General features: G+C 35.2%; 1 protein-coding gene across 3 annotated transcripts in view; it reads right to left on the bottom strand.

Annotated features, from left to right (window-relative positions):
* The window catches only part of Rab3gap2 (RAB3 GTPase activating non-catalytic protein subunit 2), a 103,747-nt gene extending 84,738 nt beyond the window's left edge, over positions 1-19,009 (bottom strand). For all 3 annotated transcript variants that reach the window (XM_077802831.1, XM_077802833.1, XM_077802832.1), the window contains exon 1: positions 18,768-19,009. In XM_077802831.1, the coding sequence (XP_077658957.1) occupies positions 18,768-18,882 (115 nt within the window). In that variant the 5' untranslated portion in view covers positions 18,883-19,009. The remainder of the gene's footprint in view (positions 1-18,767) is intronic.
* Positions 19,010-19,239: the final 230 nt, after the last annotated feature.

The raw sequence follows: 19,239 nt of genomic DNA, 5'->3' as shown, positions 1-19,239 counted from the left end.
ACATTCTAAGGTATTATATGCCTGACATATAATAAGTTCTCAGTGGTAGTTATCAATATTTAGCTATTAAAATATAATGGTAAGATTATAAAAATATATTGGTAGTTATCAAATATAATGGTAAGATATGGAGTTGTGTGAGGCACTGGGTTCGATTCTCAACACCACATTTAAATAAATAAAATGAAGGTCCAACAACTAAAAAAATTTTTTAAAATATATAGGGCTGGAGTTGTAGCTCAATGATAGAGCACTTGCAGAGAATGTGTGAGGCACTGGGTTTGAATCTCAGCACCACATGTAAATAAATAAGTAAAGGTCTACTGACAACTAAAAAAAATTTTAAATATATATAATGTTATAAAATATAAATATTATTTTTAAACAATCAATTTTAAAATTCTTGGGGGAATCAATTTAAAAGAGCAAACTGATTTTGATGGCTTCCAGGGAAAAGGAAACAAACAAAACTTTCACTTATATACAAGGTTTTAAAAGTTGCAGAAATAAATTATAGAGTTGACAAAAAAAATTGTTACAGTCTGATACTTAGAATCATTGCTCAATTAGCTTGTGGTAATAGTTTAATCATTGCTACTTAAATGCCAAATAATTACTTCCAAATATGCCAAACACATTGCTAGGCATATATTAAGTCCTAAAATAGCACTATATTTGATTAAAACTGCACAACTTATAGATGATTTCCATATACGAGTTAATTAACAATTATAAGTGCTCTGTGAAATACCATGTGCCAAGCCTTGCAGCAGGAGCCAAGAAAAATACAAACATATTCCTTGTCTTTAAAGAATTCATAATCTTGGGCTGGGGTTATGGTTCAGTGGATGGTAGAGTGCTTTCCTAGCACATGTGAGGCACTAGGTTCTATCCTCAGCACCACGTAAAAATAAAGTTATTGAGTCCAACTACAACTAAAAAATAAATATTAAAAATTAATTAATTAATTAGCCAGGTGCAGTGGCATGTGCCTGTAATCCCAGCGGCTCAGGAGGCTGAGGCAGGAGGATTGCAAATTTAAAGCCAGTCTCAGCAATGGAGAGGCAACTCAGTGAGACCCTGTCTCTAAATGAAACACCAAATAGGGCTTGAGATGTGGCTCAGTGGTTGACTGACCCCAGGTTCAAACCTTGGTACCCAAAATAAATAAAACAAAGGTATTGTGTCCATCTATAATTAATATATATATATATATATATATATATATATATATATATGATAAATTCATGATCTTGTGTAGGGGACAAATATGTAACTATAATACATGGTGAGTGCTATAATCCACTACTGTAGGAACTTGGAAGAGGGAGTGAGGGATTAAAAAAATATACAATATAGAGTCTTTCTAAACTAAGTCTTCATAAAGTAGCTACAAATTTTCAAATATATTGGGAAAACATGAATAAGAAAAGGCAACATGGCAAAAAGATGAAATGCATGTAACATGTAATGAACACTTCTACATGCATAAGTACTTTATGGACATTAATTCACTTAAATACCACAAGGATGTTTCTGCCTCATTTTACAATGGGAAAACACATCCATTACTTATAGAGTTTATACAGATTGACCAAGATCACAAAGGATTAGGGGTCACAGTGGGGCCTGAAATGAGGCTGGCCTGAGTTCCACAGCCCATGCTTCTATCATGCTACACTTCCTCCTAACAGAGCTCATGGAGAAGGAAAAGATTAGCAAACAGTGGTGTTTATATTTAAGGCTGAAAGTAAGAAAGTTCTTATTATTTTAAAATAGAAACACTTCCTTGATATTCAGATTTAGAGGGTTTTGTTTTTGTTTATTTAATCTTGGAAAAGCACAGTTTGTTCTTTGGCAATTAATTCAGTTAGGCAATCTCCCTATTCTTCTAATTTTCCAACTGCACTGACAACAACTGTTTTATTGTAAATTGATGGTAGACAACTAGGCCATTCCATTTACAGTCTTACGATATGCACTGTCTCTTGTACAAGGAATTAAAATCCCATGATCCAAAATTTCTATAAAAATGTATATATTAAATAACTACCACATCAAAAAGACCATGCAGAACTTAAAGCCCTTCAGAAATGCCAGTTAATTAATTCATTCAACAAACAGTATCTTTTATCTTCAGTCATTGTGCTAAGGGATGGATATATGAAAGCAAATAAGCCTTCAAAGAGTTCAGTTTGTGCACATTACCTCTGTTAAATGATGTACAAAACAAAACTAAAAAAAAAAGGTTTTATTTATCTTTCTTTTAAGTACAAAAAGTACCTGACTCAATTCACAAATGACTCATACAGCCTAAATGGAAGACCACAGTAATTTGTATTTCCTATCCCTGCAGAGTTTTTACCCAATATTATTTTGTGCCAAAATTCAAAATATCCAAGAAGAGAAAGACCTTGAGAAGTACTTTATACTACACATTTATGTTCATGAAGGAATCTCTCACTATCACAGGAATACATTTTTTCCCAAAGAAGTCAGGGTATAAACCAATTAATACACTATTATTTATGTAGATAATAGGTATTTTTGTAGATTATTCTATAATGCTAAATCTATTTACAATTATCAGTATGAGAAAATGCATTCCAAATTCTAGTCAAATAAAAATGGTAAACATTTTGCAAACTGGACACTACCATTGTGACTATTTCTAGTCAGTGTTAGTGATATAATTTTTTTGATGTCCTAGCTTCTCTTGAAAATCACTTGATACTGTCTTGCAAGCTACCAGTTGACAGTTATTGTCAGCTGTTAAAAAGTGTTAGCATCCACCAGGTGTAGTGGTGCATGCCTGTAATCCCGGTGGCTTGGGAGGCTTAGGTAGGAGGATCCAGAGTTCAAAGCCAGCCTCAGCAACTTAGTGAGGCCCTAAGCAACTCAGCAAGACCCTGTCTCTAAATAAATATGAAAAAAAAAATGGTCTGGGGATGTGGCTCAGTGGTTAAGTGCCCCTGGATTCAATTCCCAGTATTAAAAAAAAAAAAAAAAAAAAAGTGTTAGCATCCTAGCACTTTACCAAAGTTTTACCTTATGCTTTCAAATTATGCAAGCAAGCCAAGCACATGAGGGGAGGGGGGGGAGGAATGATGGTTTATATTGGAAAAAATAGCTGATAAATATCTAATAAAGATGTCATTCATGTTAAGAATTTTATTCAGGCAAAGTTTTTTTCTTCTGATAATCTCCCTATGAAGGATAGTGTTCATTCAAAGCAGTGTCTCTCTTTTTTTGGACACATACCTTTATTTTATTTTATTTATTTTTATGTGGTGCTGAGGATTGAACTCAGGGCCTCGAACGTGCTAGGTGAGTGCTCTACCGCTGAGCCACAACCCCCAGCCCAGAGCAGTGTTTCTTAACTGATCACTGATCAAGGTTATAGTAACCAAAGCAATATTTTAAAATAAATTTGATAACTATGCACTGATTAGGTTAACTATTACTGTAAGACCTTGAGGTCTACAAATTCCTTGTAATCATGAAGAAACAAAAATAACTTCCTTAGAGGGGAGGGGGGATAGTAGAGAATAGGACAGACAGCAGAATACATCAGACACTAGAAAGGCAATTTGTCAATCAATGGAAGGGTAACTGATGTGATACAGCAATCTGTATACGGAGTAAAATTGGGAGTTCATAACCCACTTGAATCAAACTGTGAAATATGATGTATTAAGAACTATGTAATGTTTTGAACGACCAACAATAAAAAAAATAAATAAAAAAAAAATAACTTCCTTAAATTATTATCAATTACTATAAAGAAAAGTTTAAGATAGTTTATCATGATTATCTCTTAGCAGAATAAAGAGATCAATATCTCCTGTAGTCCAGGGTAATCTGAAAGTCCTAAAACCTGGTATAATTTAAGAGGTAAATCAATATAACAAAGTGTATTATAGGGGCTGGGGATGTGGCTCAAGCGGTAGCGCGCTCGCCTGGCATGCGTGCGGCCCGGGTTCGATCCTCAGCACCACATACCAACAAAGATGTTGTGTCCGCCGAGAACTAAAAAATAAATATTAAAAAAAAATTCTCCCTCTCTCTCTCTCTCTCTCTCCCCTCTCTCACTCTCTCTTTAAAAAAAAAAAAAGTGTATTATAGAATAAGGACACCAGGTCAAGCAACTTCTTTTGGATGGTCTGAGTTCAGTGTAAAGAGTCCATCCAACCCAACACCACTAATCACCATATAACATAGCCATTGGCAATTACCCAGTTTGTTCAATGAGCTATTATGGCAGTCATTTCAAATGCTAGACTACAAATTACAAGGTAATTTTAATTGTTTTTTCCTATTTATTAAATAAGTAGCAATCACTCTATCTCCAAAAGGCAGTTCTTTAAATGATACTTTCATCAACTGCCTTTGTATGCCATTCATTTTATTGAAGTCCAGTGCAACAAAAATTAATCCAGATATTAAGGCAATAGCATTCACATTCATTGCCTTCATAAGAACAGAATTACAGTTTCTCCTGCAGATCTCAACCTATAGGTAGCTGGGAAACCTCTGCAAAGAAGAAATTAAAATAATGAGTTAGGGATGACTGAAGGTTTAGAGATGGTTCCACTCTTAGGGGTTGTTTAAAGAGGTCTGTGTCTAGGAATCTGTATTAACCAACCTTCCCCAACTCACAAAATCTGAGCCAGATGGCACATGGATCACATCCTAAGGAATATTAGCTTTAAGGACAAAGTGCCAGTCTAATCTGATCCTAAATATCTTTTATTCCTTTGCCTACTATCACCCTTTTCTTTATTCTTTCACTCTAGGTGGACTGTCACTCACTGGTGGGCAGTTTTCAAAAGTGATGTCTAAAAAAAGTATTTTTATAAGTAGTTTTTAGGTGTAAATGAACCTTTATTTATTCATTTATTTATATGTTACACTAAGAATCAAACCCAGTGCCTCACACATGCTAGGCAAGCACTGCACCACTGAGCCATAACCCCAGTCCACAAAAAGAAATTTAATGTGATCCACACATTCAGCTTGAAATTAACCAGTAATCACTAAAAAAAAAAAAAAAAAAGATAAAATTAACATATATTACTTAACATAACCGGAATATTATCATTTTTATATATAACCAATGTATATACTCATGAATCAATTAACTCATTCATGAGATAGTTTAAAATTCTTTTTTCATATTCAATCTTGGAAATCCAACACATATTTTACACTTAGAATACATCTGGATTTGTTCCAGCTACATTCCAAATGCTCCATCATATGTAACTATGATATAAGACAGCACAGGTCTAGGACAAAAAGTAGGTCTCTGATATCAGGTTGCTTGGATTGGATGCTCAGTTTTATCTCTACAAAGTTAAATGACCTTAACTTCTTACTGCTTCAGGTTCCTCTTTAGCAAAATGAACTTAATGACTATCTATCTCAAAGAGTTATCATAGTTAAAAAATGCAAAGCAAAATTAAGAACAGAGATATCCGTAAATGTTATAATTATCATTCTTCAAATATAACACTCTCATTCTTCCTCTCTAACTATGTGCCTATTCTATAGGCCAACCAAATGCCTCTACCTCTCCAAATCCAACTTCTCAGATTAATCCTTCATGAAGTTTTTCTTGTGTCTACTCTGATCTTTCCTTCTTGTGAAACTACAGCATTTGATTGTTTCTTATTTAGTACCTAAAATCTGCTCAATAAATAGTCTTTGAGGGACTGGGGATGTGGCTCAAGCGGTAGCGCGCTCGCCTGGCATGCGTGCGGCCCGGGTTCGATCCTCAGCACCACATACAAAGATGTTGTGTCCGCCGAAAACTAAAAATTAAATATTAAAAAAATTCTCTCTCTCTTTCTCCCCCTGTCTCACTCTCTCTTTAAAAAAAAAAGAATCTAGTCTTATCCTTTAAAAAAAAAATAGTCTTTGAATACAACATTGTTACCCAAATGCTTTCCTGTAATCATGATAGTTCCATAAAAGCAAGTGGAACTAAATTAATACTTATAAATATTAATGAACAAATCACTTGTTGATTCTAAACCTCTTCCACTTCAACAGAAATGTAAAACAATAAAACTTTTTAAAACAATTTTACATATACACACACACGAGTTTATAACCAGGATCAAAACCATCTTTTTTGATCAACTTTTCTATGTAATGTTATTATAATATTGACAATTCTATTCCATTCTATTTTAATTAGTGAGACAAAACAGTTATAAAGCACCAATTCCTAGATTTTGTTTTTAATAAGAAATAATAAAGAAAATACAGTATTTTCATTCTAATTTAAGTCTAAGTGGCAGAATTTGATTATGTAAAGATTCTTTGGAAATCTACTTCAGAGAAGATGGCTTGATATGGATTAAAGGATCTTTATACTTCATACAGAGGCCACACATACACAATGTATATTTAAACATTTCAAAACAAAATTTGCATAATTACTAAATTATCACACTTCAACAATGGAAAACCAATATGCTAACTCCAGTATGTTGTGATTTTTAACAACCTAATTTTTGTCAGAGCTAGAAAAAATAATTACAAAGGCCATGGGATTCCTATATAAACACCATACCATAAAATAGAGGAGGAGAAGAAAGAGAAGATGACATTATTTTTAAGTCATGTCTGTACTCTATTATGTAAATATTCTTTTGCCAATGGTGAATAAAGCTGCTTATACTAAAAATAACTCAAAAATAACAAATATTGCCTATTGGGGAAATCTAAAAATAGATTAGACTGCTCTCAGGTCCCATATTTTTCATACTATGATTCACATCCAGATGCTGTTCCTGAAGCAGTCAGTCATTTGAAAATATTACATCAAGATGGCATTCCAGCTATAAGCAAAATGTTTCAAATGTTCATGTTTTAACTGGGCTTTCTCACTTCATCTTATATACAAACTATTGATAAAACGGCATTTCTGGGCACGCAAGACACTACCTGCTTAGTTTTGAAATCATGCCCCCCACCTTCCGCAACAGGGCTTTCCTGAAGAGTGAGTTTCCTTATTTATTTATAAAAATGTATTCTTTTCACTTATTCTTAGCCATTTTTCCCCCTTAAAATTCACAGAAAAATCAAGGATTTCACTGAGGATTCAATTTGAGTCATTCAAGAAGTCTGCCTGCTTAAAATGGTTTTTTCTACCTCAGTTGCTGAAATTATCCTTCACTCTTGTCTCACACCATGTCTTGAGTCATAACTTCTGTGTCATGAAGAGAAATAAATAGGAACAAGAGGAAGTTATAAATAACAGTGACAAAAGTAACTGCTTCCTCACTGCATTAATCCGGCTTTTTAATCTTTAACTTTTTTTTTTTTAAATATCCATCACTGAACAGGGCGATTTTTAATTGTCTAGACTAATTCGTAACAAAGTCCTTGTTCTTACCCTTATCAGGATAAATGTTTTGCTTGAAAGAATAAAACCAATGACTTTAAATGTATAGTGTAACCACTATTTCCCTCTGGAGAGAATTTTTTTCCCTAAAAAGATTAAATTATACTAGCATAAAAACTGTTCCAACTTGGGCTGGGGTTATAGCTCAGTGGAAGAGTGCTTGCCTAGCATGTATGAGGTACTGGGTTCAATTCTTAACATCACATATAAATAAAGTAAAGGTCCATCAACAACTAAAAAAATATTTTTAAAAAAACTGTTCCGTTTCTCACTTAATAAATGAAACCTTTGAACCATAGTGAAAACATTTAATTTCAATCATTAAAACAAATTTGTAGATGTCTTATTTCAGGGTATTTCCAATGAATAAATTACTTATTCTACTAACAAAAGCTCAAATAAGAAATTCAGCTTCTGCTTTCCACAACTCTATTTAATTCCCCAAATACATTATTCTAATATGTTTCTGAATACTCTGTCCCCATCAATTGAGTGAGTTTTTCATTTTAATAAGAACCTGAAGCTAGACAGGAAATTGAATTCTAAAAGTGGACAATTAATTTCACTGTATTTGTATGAGTATGTCAAGATCAAAAACTAAATGAGAAACTGAAACCATTAAATGTTAGGAAAAGGAAAATGATTTAATTTCCATGGTCTAATAAAAGATCTTTTAGCACAAAAGCAAATTCACTTCTGTTCCTGAATCAAGAAAAAAAACAGAGGTAATATACATGTTTCCAAAAAAGTAAGAACCTGTAGAACCTACGGCTTATAAATAGAAAATTCTGAGTAATTCAAATTTTATTTAGTTCTTCTTGTCTACCATATGGAAAGCAGCACCCAGCAATAATAGGTAAACAAGAACAACAACAAAAAAATAAATAAAAGGTTGGTCAGAATTACTAGCTTTTATTTATTTACAGAGAATGGAAAACAGGAAAAACTTTTTCATTCCTGAGCACATAAAAATATGCAGCAATCTCAAGTAAGGAGGTGCCAGGTGCGATGGCACATGCCTGTAATCCCAGCAGCTCAGGAGGCTGAGGAAGGTGGATTATGAGTTCAAAACAGGTCTCAGCAACTTTTTATCTCAGGATAAACAATGAGAAAAGGACTGGGGGTGTAGCTCAGAATTTGAACACCCCTGGGTTTAATCCCTGGTACCAAAAACAAACCAAAAAAAAAAACACTAAAGAAAAAAAGTTATCCCATTTCCCCTTTTTTAAAAATCCCTCATATATATATATATATATATATATATATATATATATATACACACACACACACACACACACACACACACTCACACATATGTTTGTACACACACACATATATTTTAGTTGTAGATGGACACAATATCTTTATTTTATTTATTTATTTTTATGTGGTGCTGAGGATCGAACCCAGTTCCTCACACTTGCTAGGCAAGCGCTCTTCTTCTAGCAACAACCCCAGCCTGGTTATCCCATTTTCAATAAGCAGGGGTTCATTTCTTTCAAACCATCATGTTTAAATCAGACTACGTCTTTTCAATTCCAGGATTCTAATGACTCCGTTCTCAAATGACTTCTCATACCATAAAAAAGTATATCCTGACAGTCAATTCATACAAAGACAGAGCTGAAAATTAATCTTAAAACAGAAATACAGCACATCCTTCTTGGCCTCAGGTAAGACTGCTCTAAAAAGTTCATAAAAATAAACATGCTCCCTTTGCCCCCCAAAAACTAAGAAATATTTAGACCCACTTTTATAAAAACAAATACTCCCCCTACCACCACATCTATAGACCTAAAGAAATGCATTTTTTTAAAAAATTTGATTCAGTCTTAGATCACTGAATCTTATTTACTCAGGTTTTATTCCACAGAAATCCAAATACATAGATTTCCTGGGGCCTGCAGAAGATCTTAAAAAATTTCATAGGTTTTATTCTATTTGTTTTTCAAAGGAAGTCAATGACTAAAGGGAAATAATATTTAATGAATATTAAAAAGAACTTACATATCTTATATAATTTTATTACAGTCTCACACTTAGATATTATTGATTTTTTTAATATTCAAAGCAACAGAAAAAAAGGTAGGCCTGTCTAATAAGGTGAAGGAGGGTGGGCCATTATGAAACATGAGTTTCATAAATATTTCTTAGTTTTTTGGGGGCAAAGGGAGCATGTTTATTTTTATGAACTTTTTAGAGCAGTCTTAGCTGAGGCCAAGAAGGATGTGCAATAAAAATGTCCATAAAATTGCTAACTAAAGCTAATTTCTGCATATTTCAAGGAAGCCAATTCTACATCTTCTTTGCTTAACCCTAATATTCAACTACTTCCCCTGTGAGAAAGCTAATTTCTTTCATTATATTTAAATTAAATCCTTCCTATACCAGTCTCATCTTTATGTTTTGTTTTGCAGTGTGATGTACATGCTAGGAAAGCATACTACTACTAAGCTACTTCCCCAGCACCCAAACTAGCCTAAGCTTGCTATTTACAGTTTTGTTTTTGTTTTAAGTACACATTGAGAAAGCATGATAATTTTAACAATAGCACATGGAACCTGAAACATTTTGGATCTGTAATAAAGAAAAAAATGAAGACAGCATATTTATCATTGTGTTTCATTTCAGTAGCATTTCAAAAATAAGGACATACATCCAGCTCAGGCACAATTCAATATACAGAGATAATAGGCAAATACAACACAAGCCTGATATTATCAAAAACTGCAAACTAGTGGGAAAAGTTAGTCACATATTCTAGAATACAGGGATTCCGTGCACTTAATATAGATGTAGGTCATTATTTTGCATGACTCCTTATTATTTTGCTATATCAACTAGCATAATTACTTTAATCAACCAGCTAGTAGCAGGAATTGTTTCCAACTTCTTTGAAATTACAAGTACCTTCTTATAACATTATACTGTATACTGATTTTTTTAAACTTTAAAAACTATTTTCAATGTGCTAAATAGTTTTAAGAACTATTATTTTAAAAATGAGTAAAGAAAAGATGAATTCAGATATAAAGCAATCATTTACCTTTCCAAAAAATATTTTTGAAAGTTTTTTGGGAGCAATCTGAATACTATACATTGGAAATGCAAGTACTTAAATGACATAATCAAATATCTATGTGTGACATTTAATTATGTCACACATCATGTGATATTAATTTAAAGACAAAAATCTTCCAAATCCCAGTGATATGTTAGCTGAGAAATATTCTTGCTTTATTCATTTCCATACTTCAGGAAAACATGAAATATAAAGCTATACACAAAATACCAATGTCCTCTATAATAAATAGTGTTTTCTTATGTCCAAAGAATATTCACAAAATTGATTACTGGCCCCCCAAAAAGCAAACCTTTACATAACATCCAAAAAGCCGAAACACATACACTTTCTAAAACAGCAAAACACCAACCAGCAACAAAAAGTAAAAAACAGTCATGAAATACATTTAGAAAAATAAGAGGCCCAGAATAGCCAAAGCAATCCTCAGTAAGAAAAGTGAAGCAGGAGGTATCACAATATCGGAACCTAATTTATACTACAGAGCTATAGTAACAAAAATGGCATGGTATTGGCACAAAAATAGAATTAAAGAATAATGGAACAAAAGACACAGAGACATCCACATAAATACAGTTATCTCATACTAGACAAAGGGGCCATAAACATACATTGGTGAAAAGATAGCTTCTTCAACAAATGGGGCTGGGTAAACTGGAAACCCATAAGTAGTAGATAGAAATTGAACCCCTATATCTCACCCTGCCCAAAATTCAACTCAAAGTGGATCAAGGACCTCAGCATTAGACCAGAGACCCTCGGCATATTAGAAAAAAAAGTAGGTCCAACTCTCCTTCATAACAGTTCAGGGACCTACTTCCTCAGTAAGACTCCTAAAGCACAAGAAGTAAAATCAAGAATCAATAAATGTGATAGCATTCAACTAAAAAATTCTTCACAGGAAAGGGAACAAGTACATAAACAGAGTCTCTACCAAAAAGCTTTACCACCTTTATCTCAGAGCATTAATCTCCAGGATATATAAAGAACTCAAAAAACTTAACACCAAAAACCCAAATAAGCCAATCAATAAATGGGAAAAAAACTGAACAGATACTTCACAGAAGAAATATGAATGGTCAACAGATATATGAAAAAAAATATTCAACATCTCTAGCAATTAGACAAATGCAAATCAAAACTACACCGAGATTTCATTTCACTCAAGTCAGAATGGCAATTATCAGGAACACAAGGAGCAATAAATGTTGGTGAGAATGTGAAAAAGAGGTTCACTCATACATTGCTGGTATAATTGCAAACTGGTACAACCATTCTGGAAAGCAGTATAGAAATTCCTTAGAAAACCTGGAATGGAACCACCATTTGATCCAGTTATCCCACTCCTGAGCTTATACCCAAAGGACTCAAAATCAGCATACTACAGTTATGCAGCCACATCAATGTTTATAGCAGCTGAATTCACGATAGCCAAGCTTTGGAACCAACCTAGGTGCCCTTCAACAGATGAATGGATAAAGAAAATGTGGTATGTATACACAATAGAATATTTCTCAGCTATAAAAAAATGAAATTATGGCATTTGCTAGTAAATGGAGAACTGGAAAATATCATGCTAGGTAAATTAGCCAGTCCCCCAAAAACTAAAGGTCTAATGTTCTCTCTGATATAACAAGAGAGGGTAGGGAAGGGAAATATAGAAGTTCATTGGATTAGACAAAGGGGATTAAAGGGAAGAGAGGGGGGATGGGAATAGGAAAGACAGTAGAATGAATTGGACTAACTTTGCTATGCTCACATATGAATACATGACCAGTATAACTCCACATCACGTTTAACCACAGAATGGGATCAAAATTGTAATGGATTGCACCCCATGAATGTATAATATGTCAAAAAACACCCTACCATCATGTATATCAAAAAACAATTTTAAAAGAGCTATTAGAAAATTTTAGAATTATTCTTCTATAACTTTTAGACAAAAAAATGAAAACAAAAAAAAGAAATTAATCACAATTTTTGAAACAAGAGACTTGATTAAAAAGAACCAAATATAAATATACAGATATCAGAATTTACCTCATACCAAGTAAAGAACTGTTTGTGCGCTGGGGATGGAACCCACAGCTGGGTATACATTAGGCAAATGATTTACCACTGAGCTATAGCCCCAGACCAATATATCAAAATAACAAATTTTAGAATAAACTTAGAGATCTTAGTCATAACAATAAATTTAATAAAGTACCTAATCACTCAGACATATTAAAGAAAGGTGCAAGATTTATATGAAAGGCAAAAAATATTGCTAAAGGACACAAGAGGTATAAATAAAAATACCCAAATATTTGGGCTGGGGTTGTGGCTCAGTGGTTACAGTGCCTGGGGCACTGGGTTGAATCTCCAGCACCACAAACAAACCTATGGAAACAAATTCCCATCAAAATCTCAGTATAAATTCAGTTTTATTTCATTTTAGAACTTAATAAATTAGGGGACTGGATGTATAGCTCCACAGTGGGGTAATTGCCAAGAACACGTAAGGCCCTGAGATAATAGATCCCCAGAAAAAAACTTAATAAATTAATTCTAAAGTTCACTTGGAAGACAAATATGTAAGAATATATCCCTAGGACACTTTTGAAATTAAGAGAAGTTTGATAGGGACTGTCCCTAATATTTTATTAGGATAGGAACTGGCAAATACATCAATGGAATAGAAGCAAGTCCAAAAAATGGACGCGACCATTTCTGAGAACTTAATAAATAGTAATGGTAGCAAAAGCAAATTTGACAAATGGGATTATATCAAACTAAAAAGCTGACATTAGTAGGGAGACAATGAATTATTTAATAAATTATGTGAAAACAACTGCATATCCATTTAAAATAAGGATAGGATTCTACCTCAGCTCTCACACTTTCACAACACACACACACACACACACACATACACACACCAAAAAAAAAAAAAATCTAACATCTAAGTTTAGGATTGAAACACTCCTTCAAAGGATATGAAACAGAAGCCAACAAGCAAAGACTGAGATATGATTATATAAAGTCTTAAACCTGTCCCATTAATAAAGTCAAGACAAATGATAGACTAATATTTGCAAAATATAAGCATAGCATTAGTTTTTATAAAACAATAGAAAAAGTCCTATACAAATGCCATATACAAAAGTCATTCCAAATGGATCAAATATTTAAATAAAAGATCGAAAACAATGAAACTACTAGAAGAAAACAGAAAATACTTTAGGACATTGATCTGGGCAAAGATTTTTTTGAATATCACACCAAAAGCACTGGCAACAAAAGCAAAAATGGACAAATGGAATTACATCAAATTAAAAAGCTTCTGCACAGCAAAGTGTGCAGAAGCTTTTTAGTTTAGTTCATCAACAGAGTGAACAATCTAGAATGGGAGATAATATTTGCTAACTATTCATCCAGTAAGAGATTAATATTTAAGAATATGTAAGGCTGTTTGAGGTGGCGCAATCCTATAATTCCAGTGGCTTGGGAGGCTAAGACAGGAGGCTCACAAGTTCAAAGCCAGCCTCAGCAAAAGTGAAGCACTAATTAATTCATTAAGACCCTGTCTCTATATAAAATACAACATAGAGCTGGGGATGTGGCTCAGTAGTCAAGTGCCCCTGAGTCCAATCCCCAGTGGGTATCATTTTCATATAGATTTAGAACCCAGAGAATATGGGTTCTAAATCTATATGAAAATGATACCCACTAACATAATTTAAGAAATATGATATTCTCAACAGTTCTTTTTCCCCTTGAATTCTTATTTGTGTTCTACTTCTTCCAACAGAGTATTTTAATGTAATATAGATTTTTATCAGTCTAAAACTTTCTTTGAAAGAAAGGATATGAATTGAAAAAAGCTTTTTGTGATTATACTTCTAAATATTGAAATTTTCTAATAATTATTAGGAGCAAATAACTGAGGAAAACAGCATAAATGTATTACAAATTTTGATAATTATTAAACACATAAAGTAAAAATCATTTGAAAATTTGTTCTGTGGAGTATCTTACTATAAATAGTAAGATTAGGAATGTGTGAGAGATGAACCTTTCTTAATAGAAGGCAAGGTGAGAAAGTAGGCACTTTTATAGGTACATGGGGAAAATAATTCACTTAAAACCATCTGTTCCCAAGATAACCCCTGGAAAATTTCCATGTAATCCAGAGGTACTTTTATTTCCATCTGAAGACAGCTACTGAGTGAAATCTAAACTCCTCCAAGGACATCTTTAGTTTTAGTTCTTACTATACAGACCCTCCCTCCACCATTTATTATCAGCAGTTTTCTGAACACCATGCTATATCACATCCCTTGTCTGATCATTTTTTCTCCTCTTGAAGAGCATCAATTAAGCTATTAATAATGCAAATATCATCTCTTGTATGAAGACTTTCCTGAGTTTCCTGTATAGAATGAACCAACACTCTTTCATTCTTCCCCATCATGTGCCAATCACAGTATAACACCTCTAACTGTTCTGTTCTTTTTCCAATATTTATGTCCTTTCATTAGCTGAAAACTCCTTGAGGGATCCACTTTATTTACTTTTAGATTTATTTTGTGCTTAGTACATAGCAAGTAGTCAGTAAATATTAGCTGAATGAAGAAATTAAAGAACACTCAGGTTTCAGCTTCCTTGAAAGTCCTATTTATTTTCAGATTGCCTCTTAGTATGATCTCTAACTGAAGAAATTTTTTAACTTCATAAAATTTCACTCTACTAAAATTTTAGGTTCAGGTTTTCTTAATGAAAGCTCTTTACAAAAACTGACACTTTATAAAAATGGACAGAGATGATTACAGAATTCCATTGCCCTAGCATTCCAAGAATTCCAAGTAAACTATCTAAAAACAAGTTATTTTTTCTGATTTTTATTTGTAAATTAGAGCATTATTTTTACATAGGTTAAAATATAGGTTTTACAAAGGTGCTCATTGGTTCAGAAGTTCTTTATTTATTCTGTATGAATTGATGATAGCCACAATACTTACCTAAACCTAAGAATTTGATTTAAAAGGGTAATGAATTAAATTAGTTGTAAACCTGTACACATAGTAAAATTTAATCTAGATGTTAGGGTATGATTACAACCTAAACTGGCTGGATTGAATTCATATCCTGTGTCTACTCTTCACTGTGTAATTTGGACAGGTATTTAAACTGTATGGGCCTGTGTTCCAGCGTTTATAATTATGCCATACAACAGTATAGCCATTAGCCCCATTTGTCTATTTAAATTAATTAAAATTAAGAAAAGTTGAAAATTCAGTTCCATAGTTGTACTGGCCACATTTCAAGGGCTCAAAATCCATATGTGGCTAGAGGTCACTATTCTGGATAGCATACATAGTGATGAAAATAAACAGGACATGACTGAGAATAACAAACAGGAGTAAGAGGTTGTTTTTGAGTAATGCTTTAAATAAGTAATGGTCAGAAAATGTTGTCATCAGGACCTGATATTTAAATTGGGATTTGAGTGACAAGATGCAACTAGCAGACAAAGATCTGCAAAGAGCATTCAGGACACAGTAAACAATAAGGACAAAGGCCTCAAGCACAAATGAGTTTAGCTTGTTTAACAACAAAGGGTGTCTGAAGTATAAGATACAAAGGGAGAGGAGTGTGAAGTCCAAGAAGTGGCAGGAGGGAGAGCCTTAAGGGCCCATAAGCCAGGTAAGAACTGTAGATTTTAAGTTAAATGAAATCAAAAGCCATAGAGGGTTATAAAGACGGGAATGCTGCAATCTAAACTATGTCTTAAAAGCTCTTATTACTGTTGTAAAGTAATCGGAAGAAGCCAAGAATGGAATCGGGAAGATCTGTTAGAAGAGAGATACCATGACTCAGGTTGAGAAAAAACGGAGGCCTGCGTCAGGGGGGACACAGTGGATTAGAGATGTGTTCCTTTTCTTTACATGCCCTGTCTATAACCCTGTATCAATTATCCCTCACAACCAAATCGAACAGTCTACTTCAGTTTTAACTCAACATCTTGTAAATATGCTATCTGACAGTACTATTCCACTGAAACTCTCCTAAGGTCCCTGTTATCTTCATTTTCTCAAAACCATTAAGCGCTTTTTCTTTTTGATACTAGGGATTTACCACTGAGCTACATCCCTGGTTCTTTTTTTTTATTTTGAGATAGGGTCTCACTAGGTTGCTGAGGCTGGCCTCAAGTGTGTGATCTTCCTGCTTCAATCTCTGAAATCAGAGGTGTGTGCCACCATGCCCAGCAGGGCTTTTCTATTCTTATCTGACCTCTGCTATGTTTGCAAACTGCTGAGTACTATTCACCTGCATCAAATTCTCTTTCCTCAGCTTCTGGAGCGTTACTGTCACCTGTTTTTCCTCTCTTTGCTACACCTTCTCAGTAACTTCTGACTCTTAAATATTCCTCTAAGGTTACATCTTTAGTACTCAGTTCATTTCACAATATACATAATCCTTGAGACTAAATTAGCATTTCTGCTAGTAACACTCAAATTAAAATGCCTTCATTCTCTTTTACACACCCCTACCCCTTCCCAAGTCAAAGGCATCCTAAAATCCCTCTGACCAACTACAATCCCTGTTGTCAAACACTCATAAGGTCCTGCAGATCCCACCTCCTTCATCCTATTATATTCTTCCTCTCAAATTCTGTCAAGGCTTAGTTTAAGCTCACATGACTTCTTGCTTGCATTACCGGAACAACCTCCAAACTTCTTCTCTCTCCTCCATACTGCTGCCAAAGCATATTACAGGTATTCAACAGGATATGCTGATTACATTAAGTACAAATCTGACCATGTAATTTCTACACTTAGTCTTTCACAAGCATCTAATAACTTTCCCAAGTCTTCTTGATTTAGCTTATCAGTATGACAGCTTCATTCCTCCCATTCTTCCTCACACATCCTTCTCTACATCCATTCTTCCTCACATCCTCCTCTACATCCATTCTTCCTCTCACATCCTCCTCTACATCCCTCCATTCAGCTTTTCTTAATTATCTAAACAGCATGCCATTTCAGTCCTCCTTCCTCTGCACATGTTATTACTACCTCTTATTCCTTCACATACTACTTCAAAGATAGGTTTAAGTATCACCACTTCAAGGGAGTGTCTCATATTCTCAAACAGTCTGTATGGGAGCTACTTGTATTTCCCAATAAACCATAAGCTTCTAGAAGTCAGAAACCACCAATCTTAATTGGTTTGTAGCACCCATGATTGGCACAGAGTAAATATTCATTTATATATACTTCTGATTTGCTACCTTCTAAATTTTGAAAATAGAGAGTATTTTTAGTGGACCTTATATTATCATTCCAGTATGGCACAAACTGACAACACGTGCTTAATAACATGCTTTCTAAAGGAAAGGCAAAACTAAACAAACAAAAATCAATAAACACAGAAGGCATCCTTTCAAAAGGAGAAATGTAGGAAATTCTGAGGAAACTATATAGTATCTAATAACCCAGCCTTGGGATTTCATACTGCATGGGGAAGGGCTTATTAACACTGTTTGATGATAATAACAGATGCAAAGCTTCTCGCCTCAATAAAGGAAATTAGCTTTTCTTGGCCATGTCACTGTAATTTTAGTTCTTGGTGTAGACTCTCGCTCGCTTCCTAACAGGTTATTTTTTTTTTTATTTTTAAGAAGTTTATTCACCAACCTTATGAGTCTTTTACTTGTCAATCAGTCATTTATGGTCTAAATGTGAAGGAGAAAAGGGCGGAAGAAGAAGGAAGAGTGTGGGGGAAGATAAACACTTCTAGATGGGGACGTGGCAAAGGCCACAGTCCCAGGGATGGAGAAAAGTGGGCGTTGGCACCATACCAGGGTAGAGGGCTGACATGTGGCAAGAAACGGGGAGGACGCAATCACGGAGCAAGTAGTATGGAACAGGGGACACGGGGATGGAGGGAGGGAGAAATGGAAATCTTGGAGAGAAAGCTAGAAATGGGAAGGAGGGGGTGGGGAAGCGGTGACAGGCAAAGGCGAGTGGAAACTAGACGCAATTTTTGGACAGAAAGCAGAGAGGCTGAGAAGAAAAGCCGGGGAAGAAGGGAGACGAACGCCCACGCTCGGGGCGGACCAGGGTCTCCGACAAGACGGGCAAGGGGTCGTCCCAGCAAGAAGACCGGAGACACCGGGAACTGGGGGCCCAGAGGGCAGGGCAGGCGGCGTCGGGCGGGTAGGGGACCCGCCCCCGACAAACCGGGGGCAGGGAAGAAAGCTGCGAAGTTAGGGGCACTTACTAGGGTCCCTCCGTACGGCGCCGGTGGGGGTCTCCTCCCGCAGGTGAGGAAAGAGGAAGTCCCGGGCGGCCTGGAGGTCCTGGAAGTAGCAGAACTGGACAATGGAGCAGGCCATGACTGCGGGGAACCCCGCTTGGGGACTCACCTTACCTCACCACGCCCTGCCTCGCTACCCCACCACGGCCACCGCCAAGCCCCAAAAGCTCTAGCCACGCAGGAGGCGGGGAAAACAAACCGGAAGCTGTCAGCGCACTTGGAGCTGCCGCCCCAGAGCGCCGCGCATGCGCAGGACTGCCCAGGCGCGGGGGAAGGAGCGGCCGAAGCCACGTGACCAGAGGAGCAGCCGCGGAGTCTGACGTCAACGTGTGCGCTGGGGGCAAAATTTCAGTGCCAGTTCTGCGCGGGCAAGTGAGCCCTTTTATTCATTCTGGCTTTTAGCCACAGTTGATTTAATTGGACTTTGCTTAGGCCT

Source organism: Urocitellus parryii, chromosome 9 (genome assembly GCF_045843805.1).
Source record: "Urocitellus parryii isolate mUroPar1 chromosome 9, mUroPar1.hap1, whole genome shotgun sequence".
NCBI classification, from domain to species: Eukaryota; Metazoa; Chordata; class Mammalia; order Rodentia; family Sciuridae; genus Urocitellus; species Urocitellus parryii.
The sequence above is the reverse complement of the archived record's forward strand: the minus strand, read 5'-3'. Positions and strand labels throughout refer to the sequence as shown.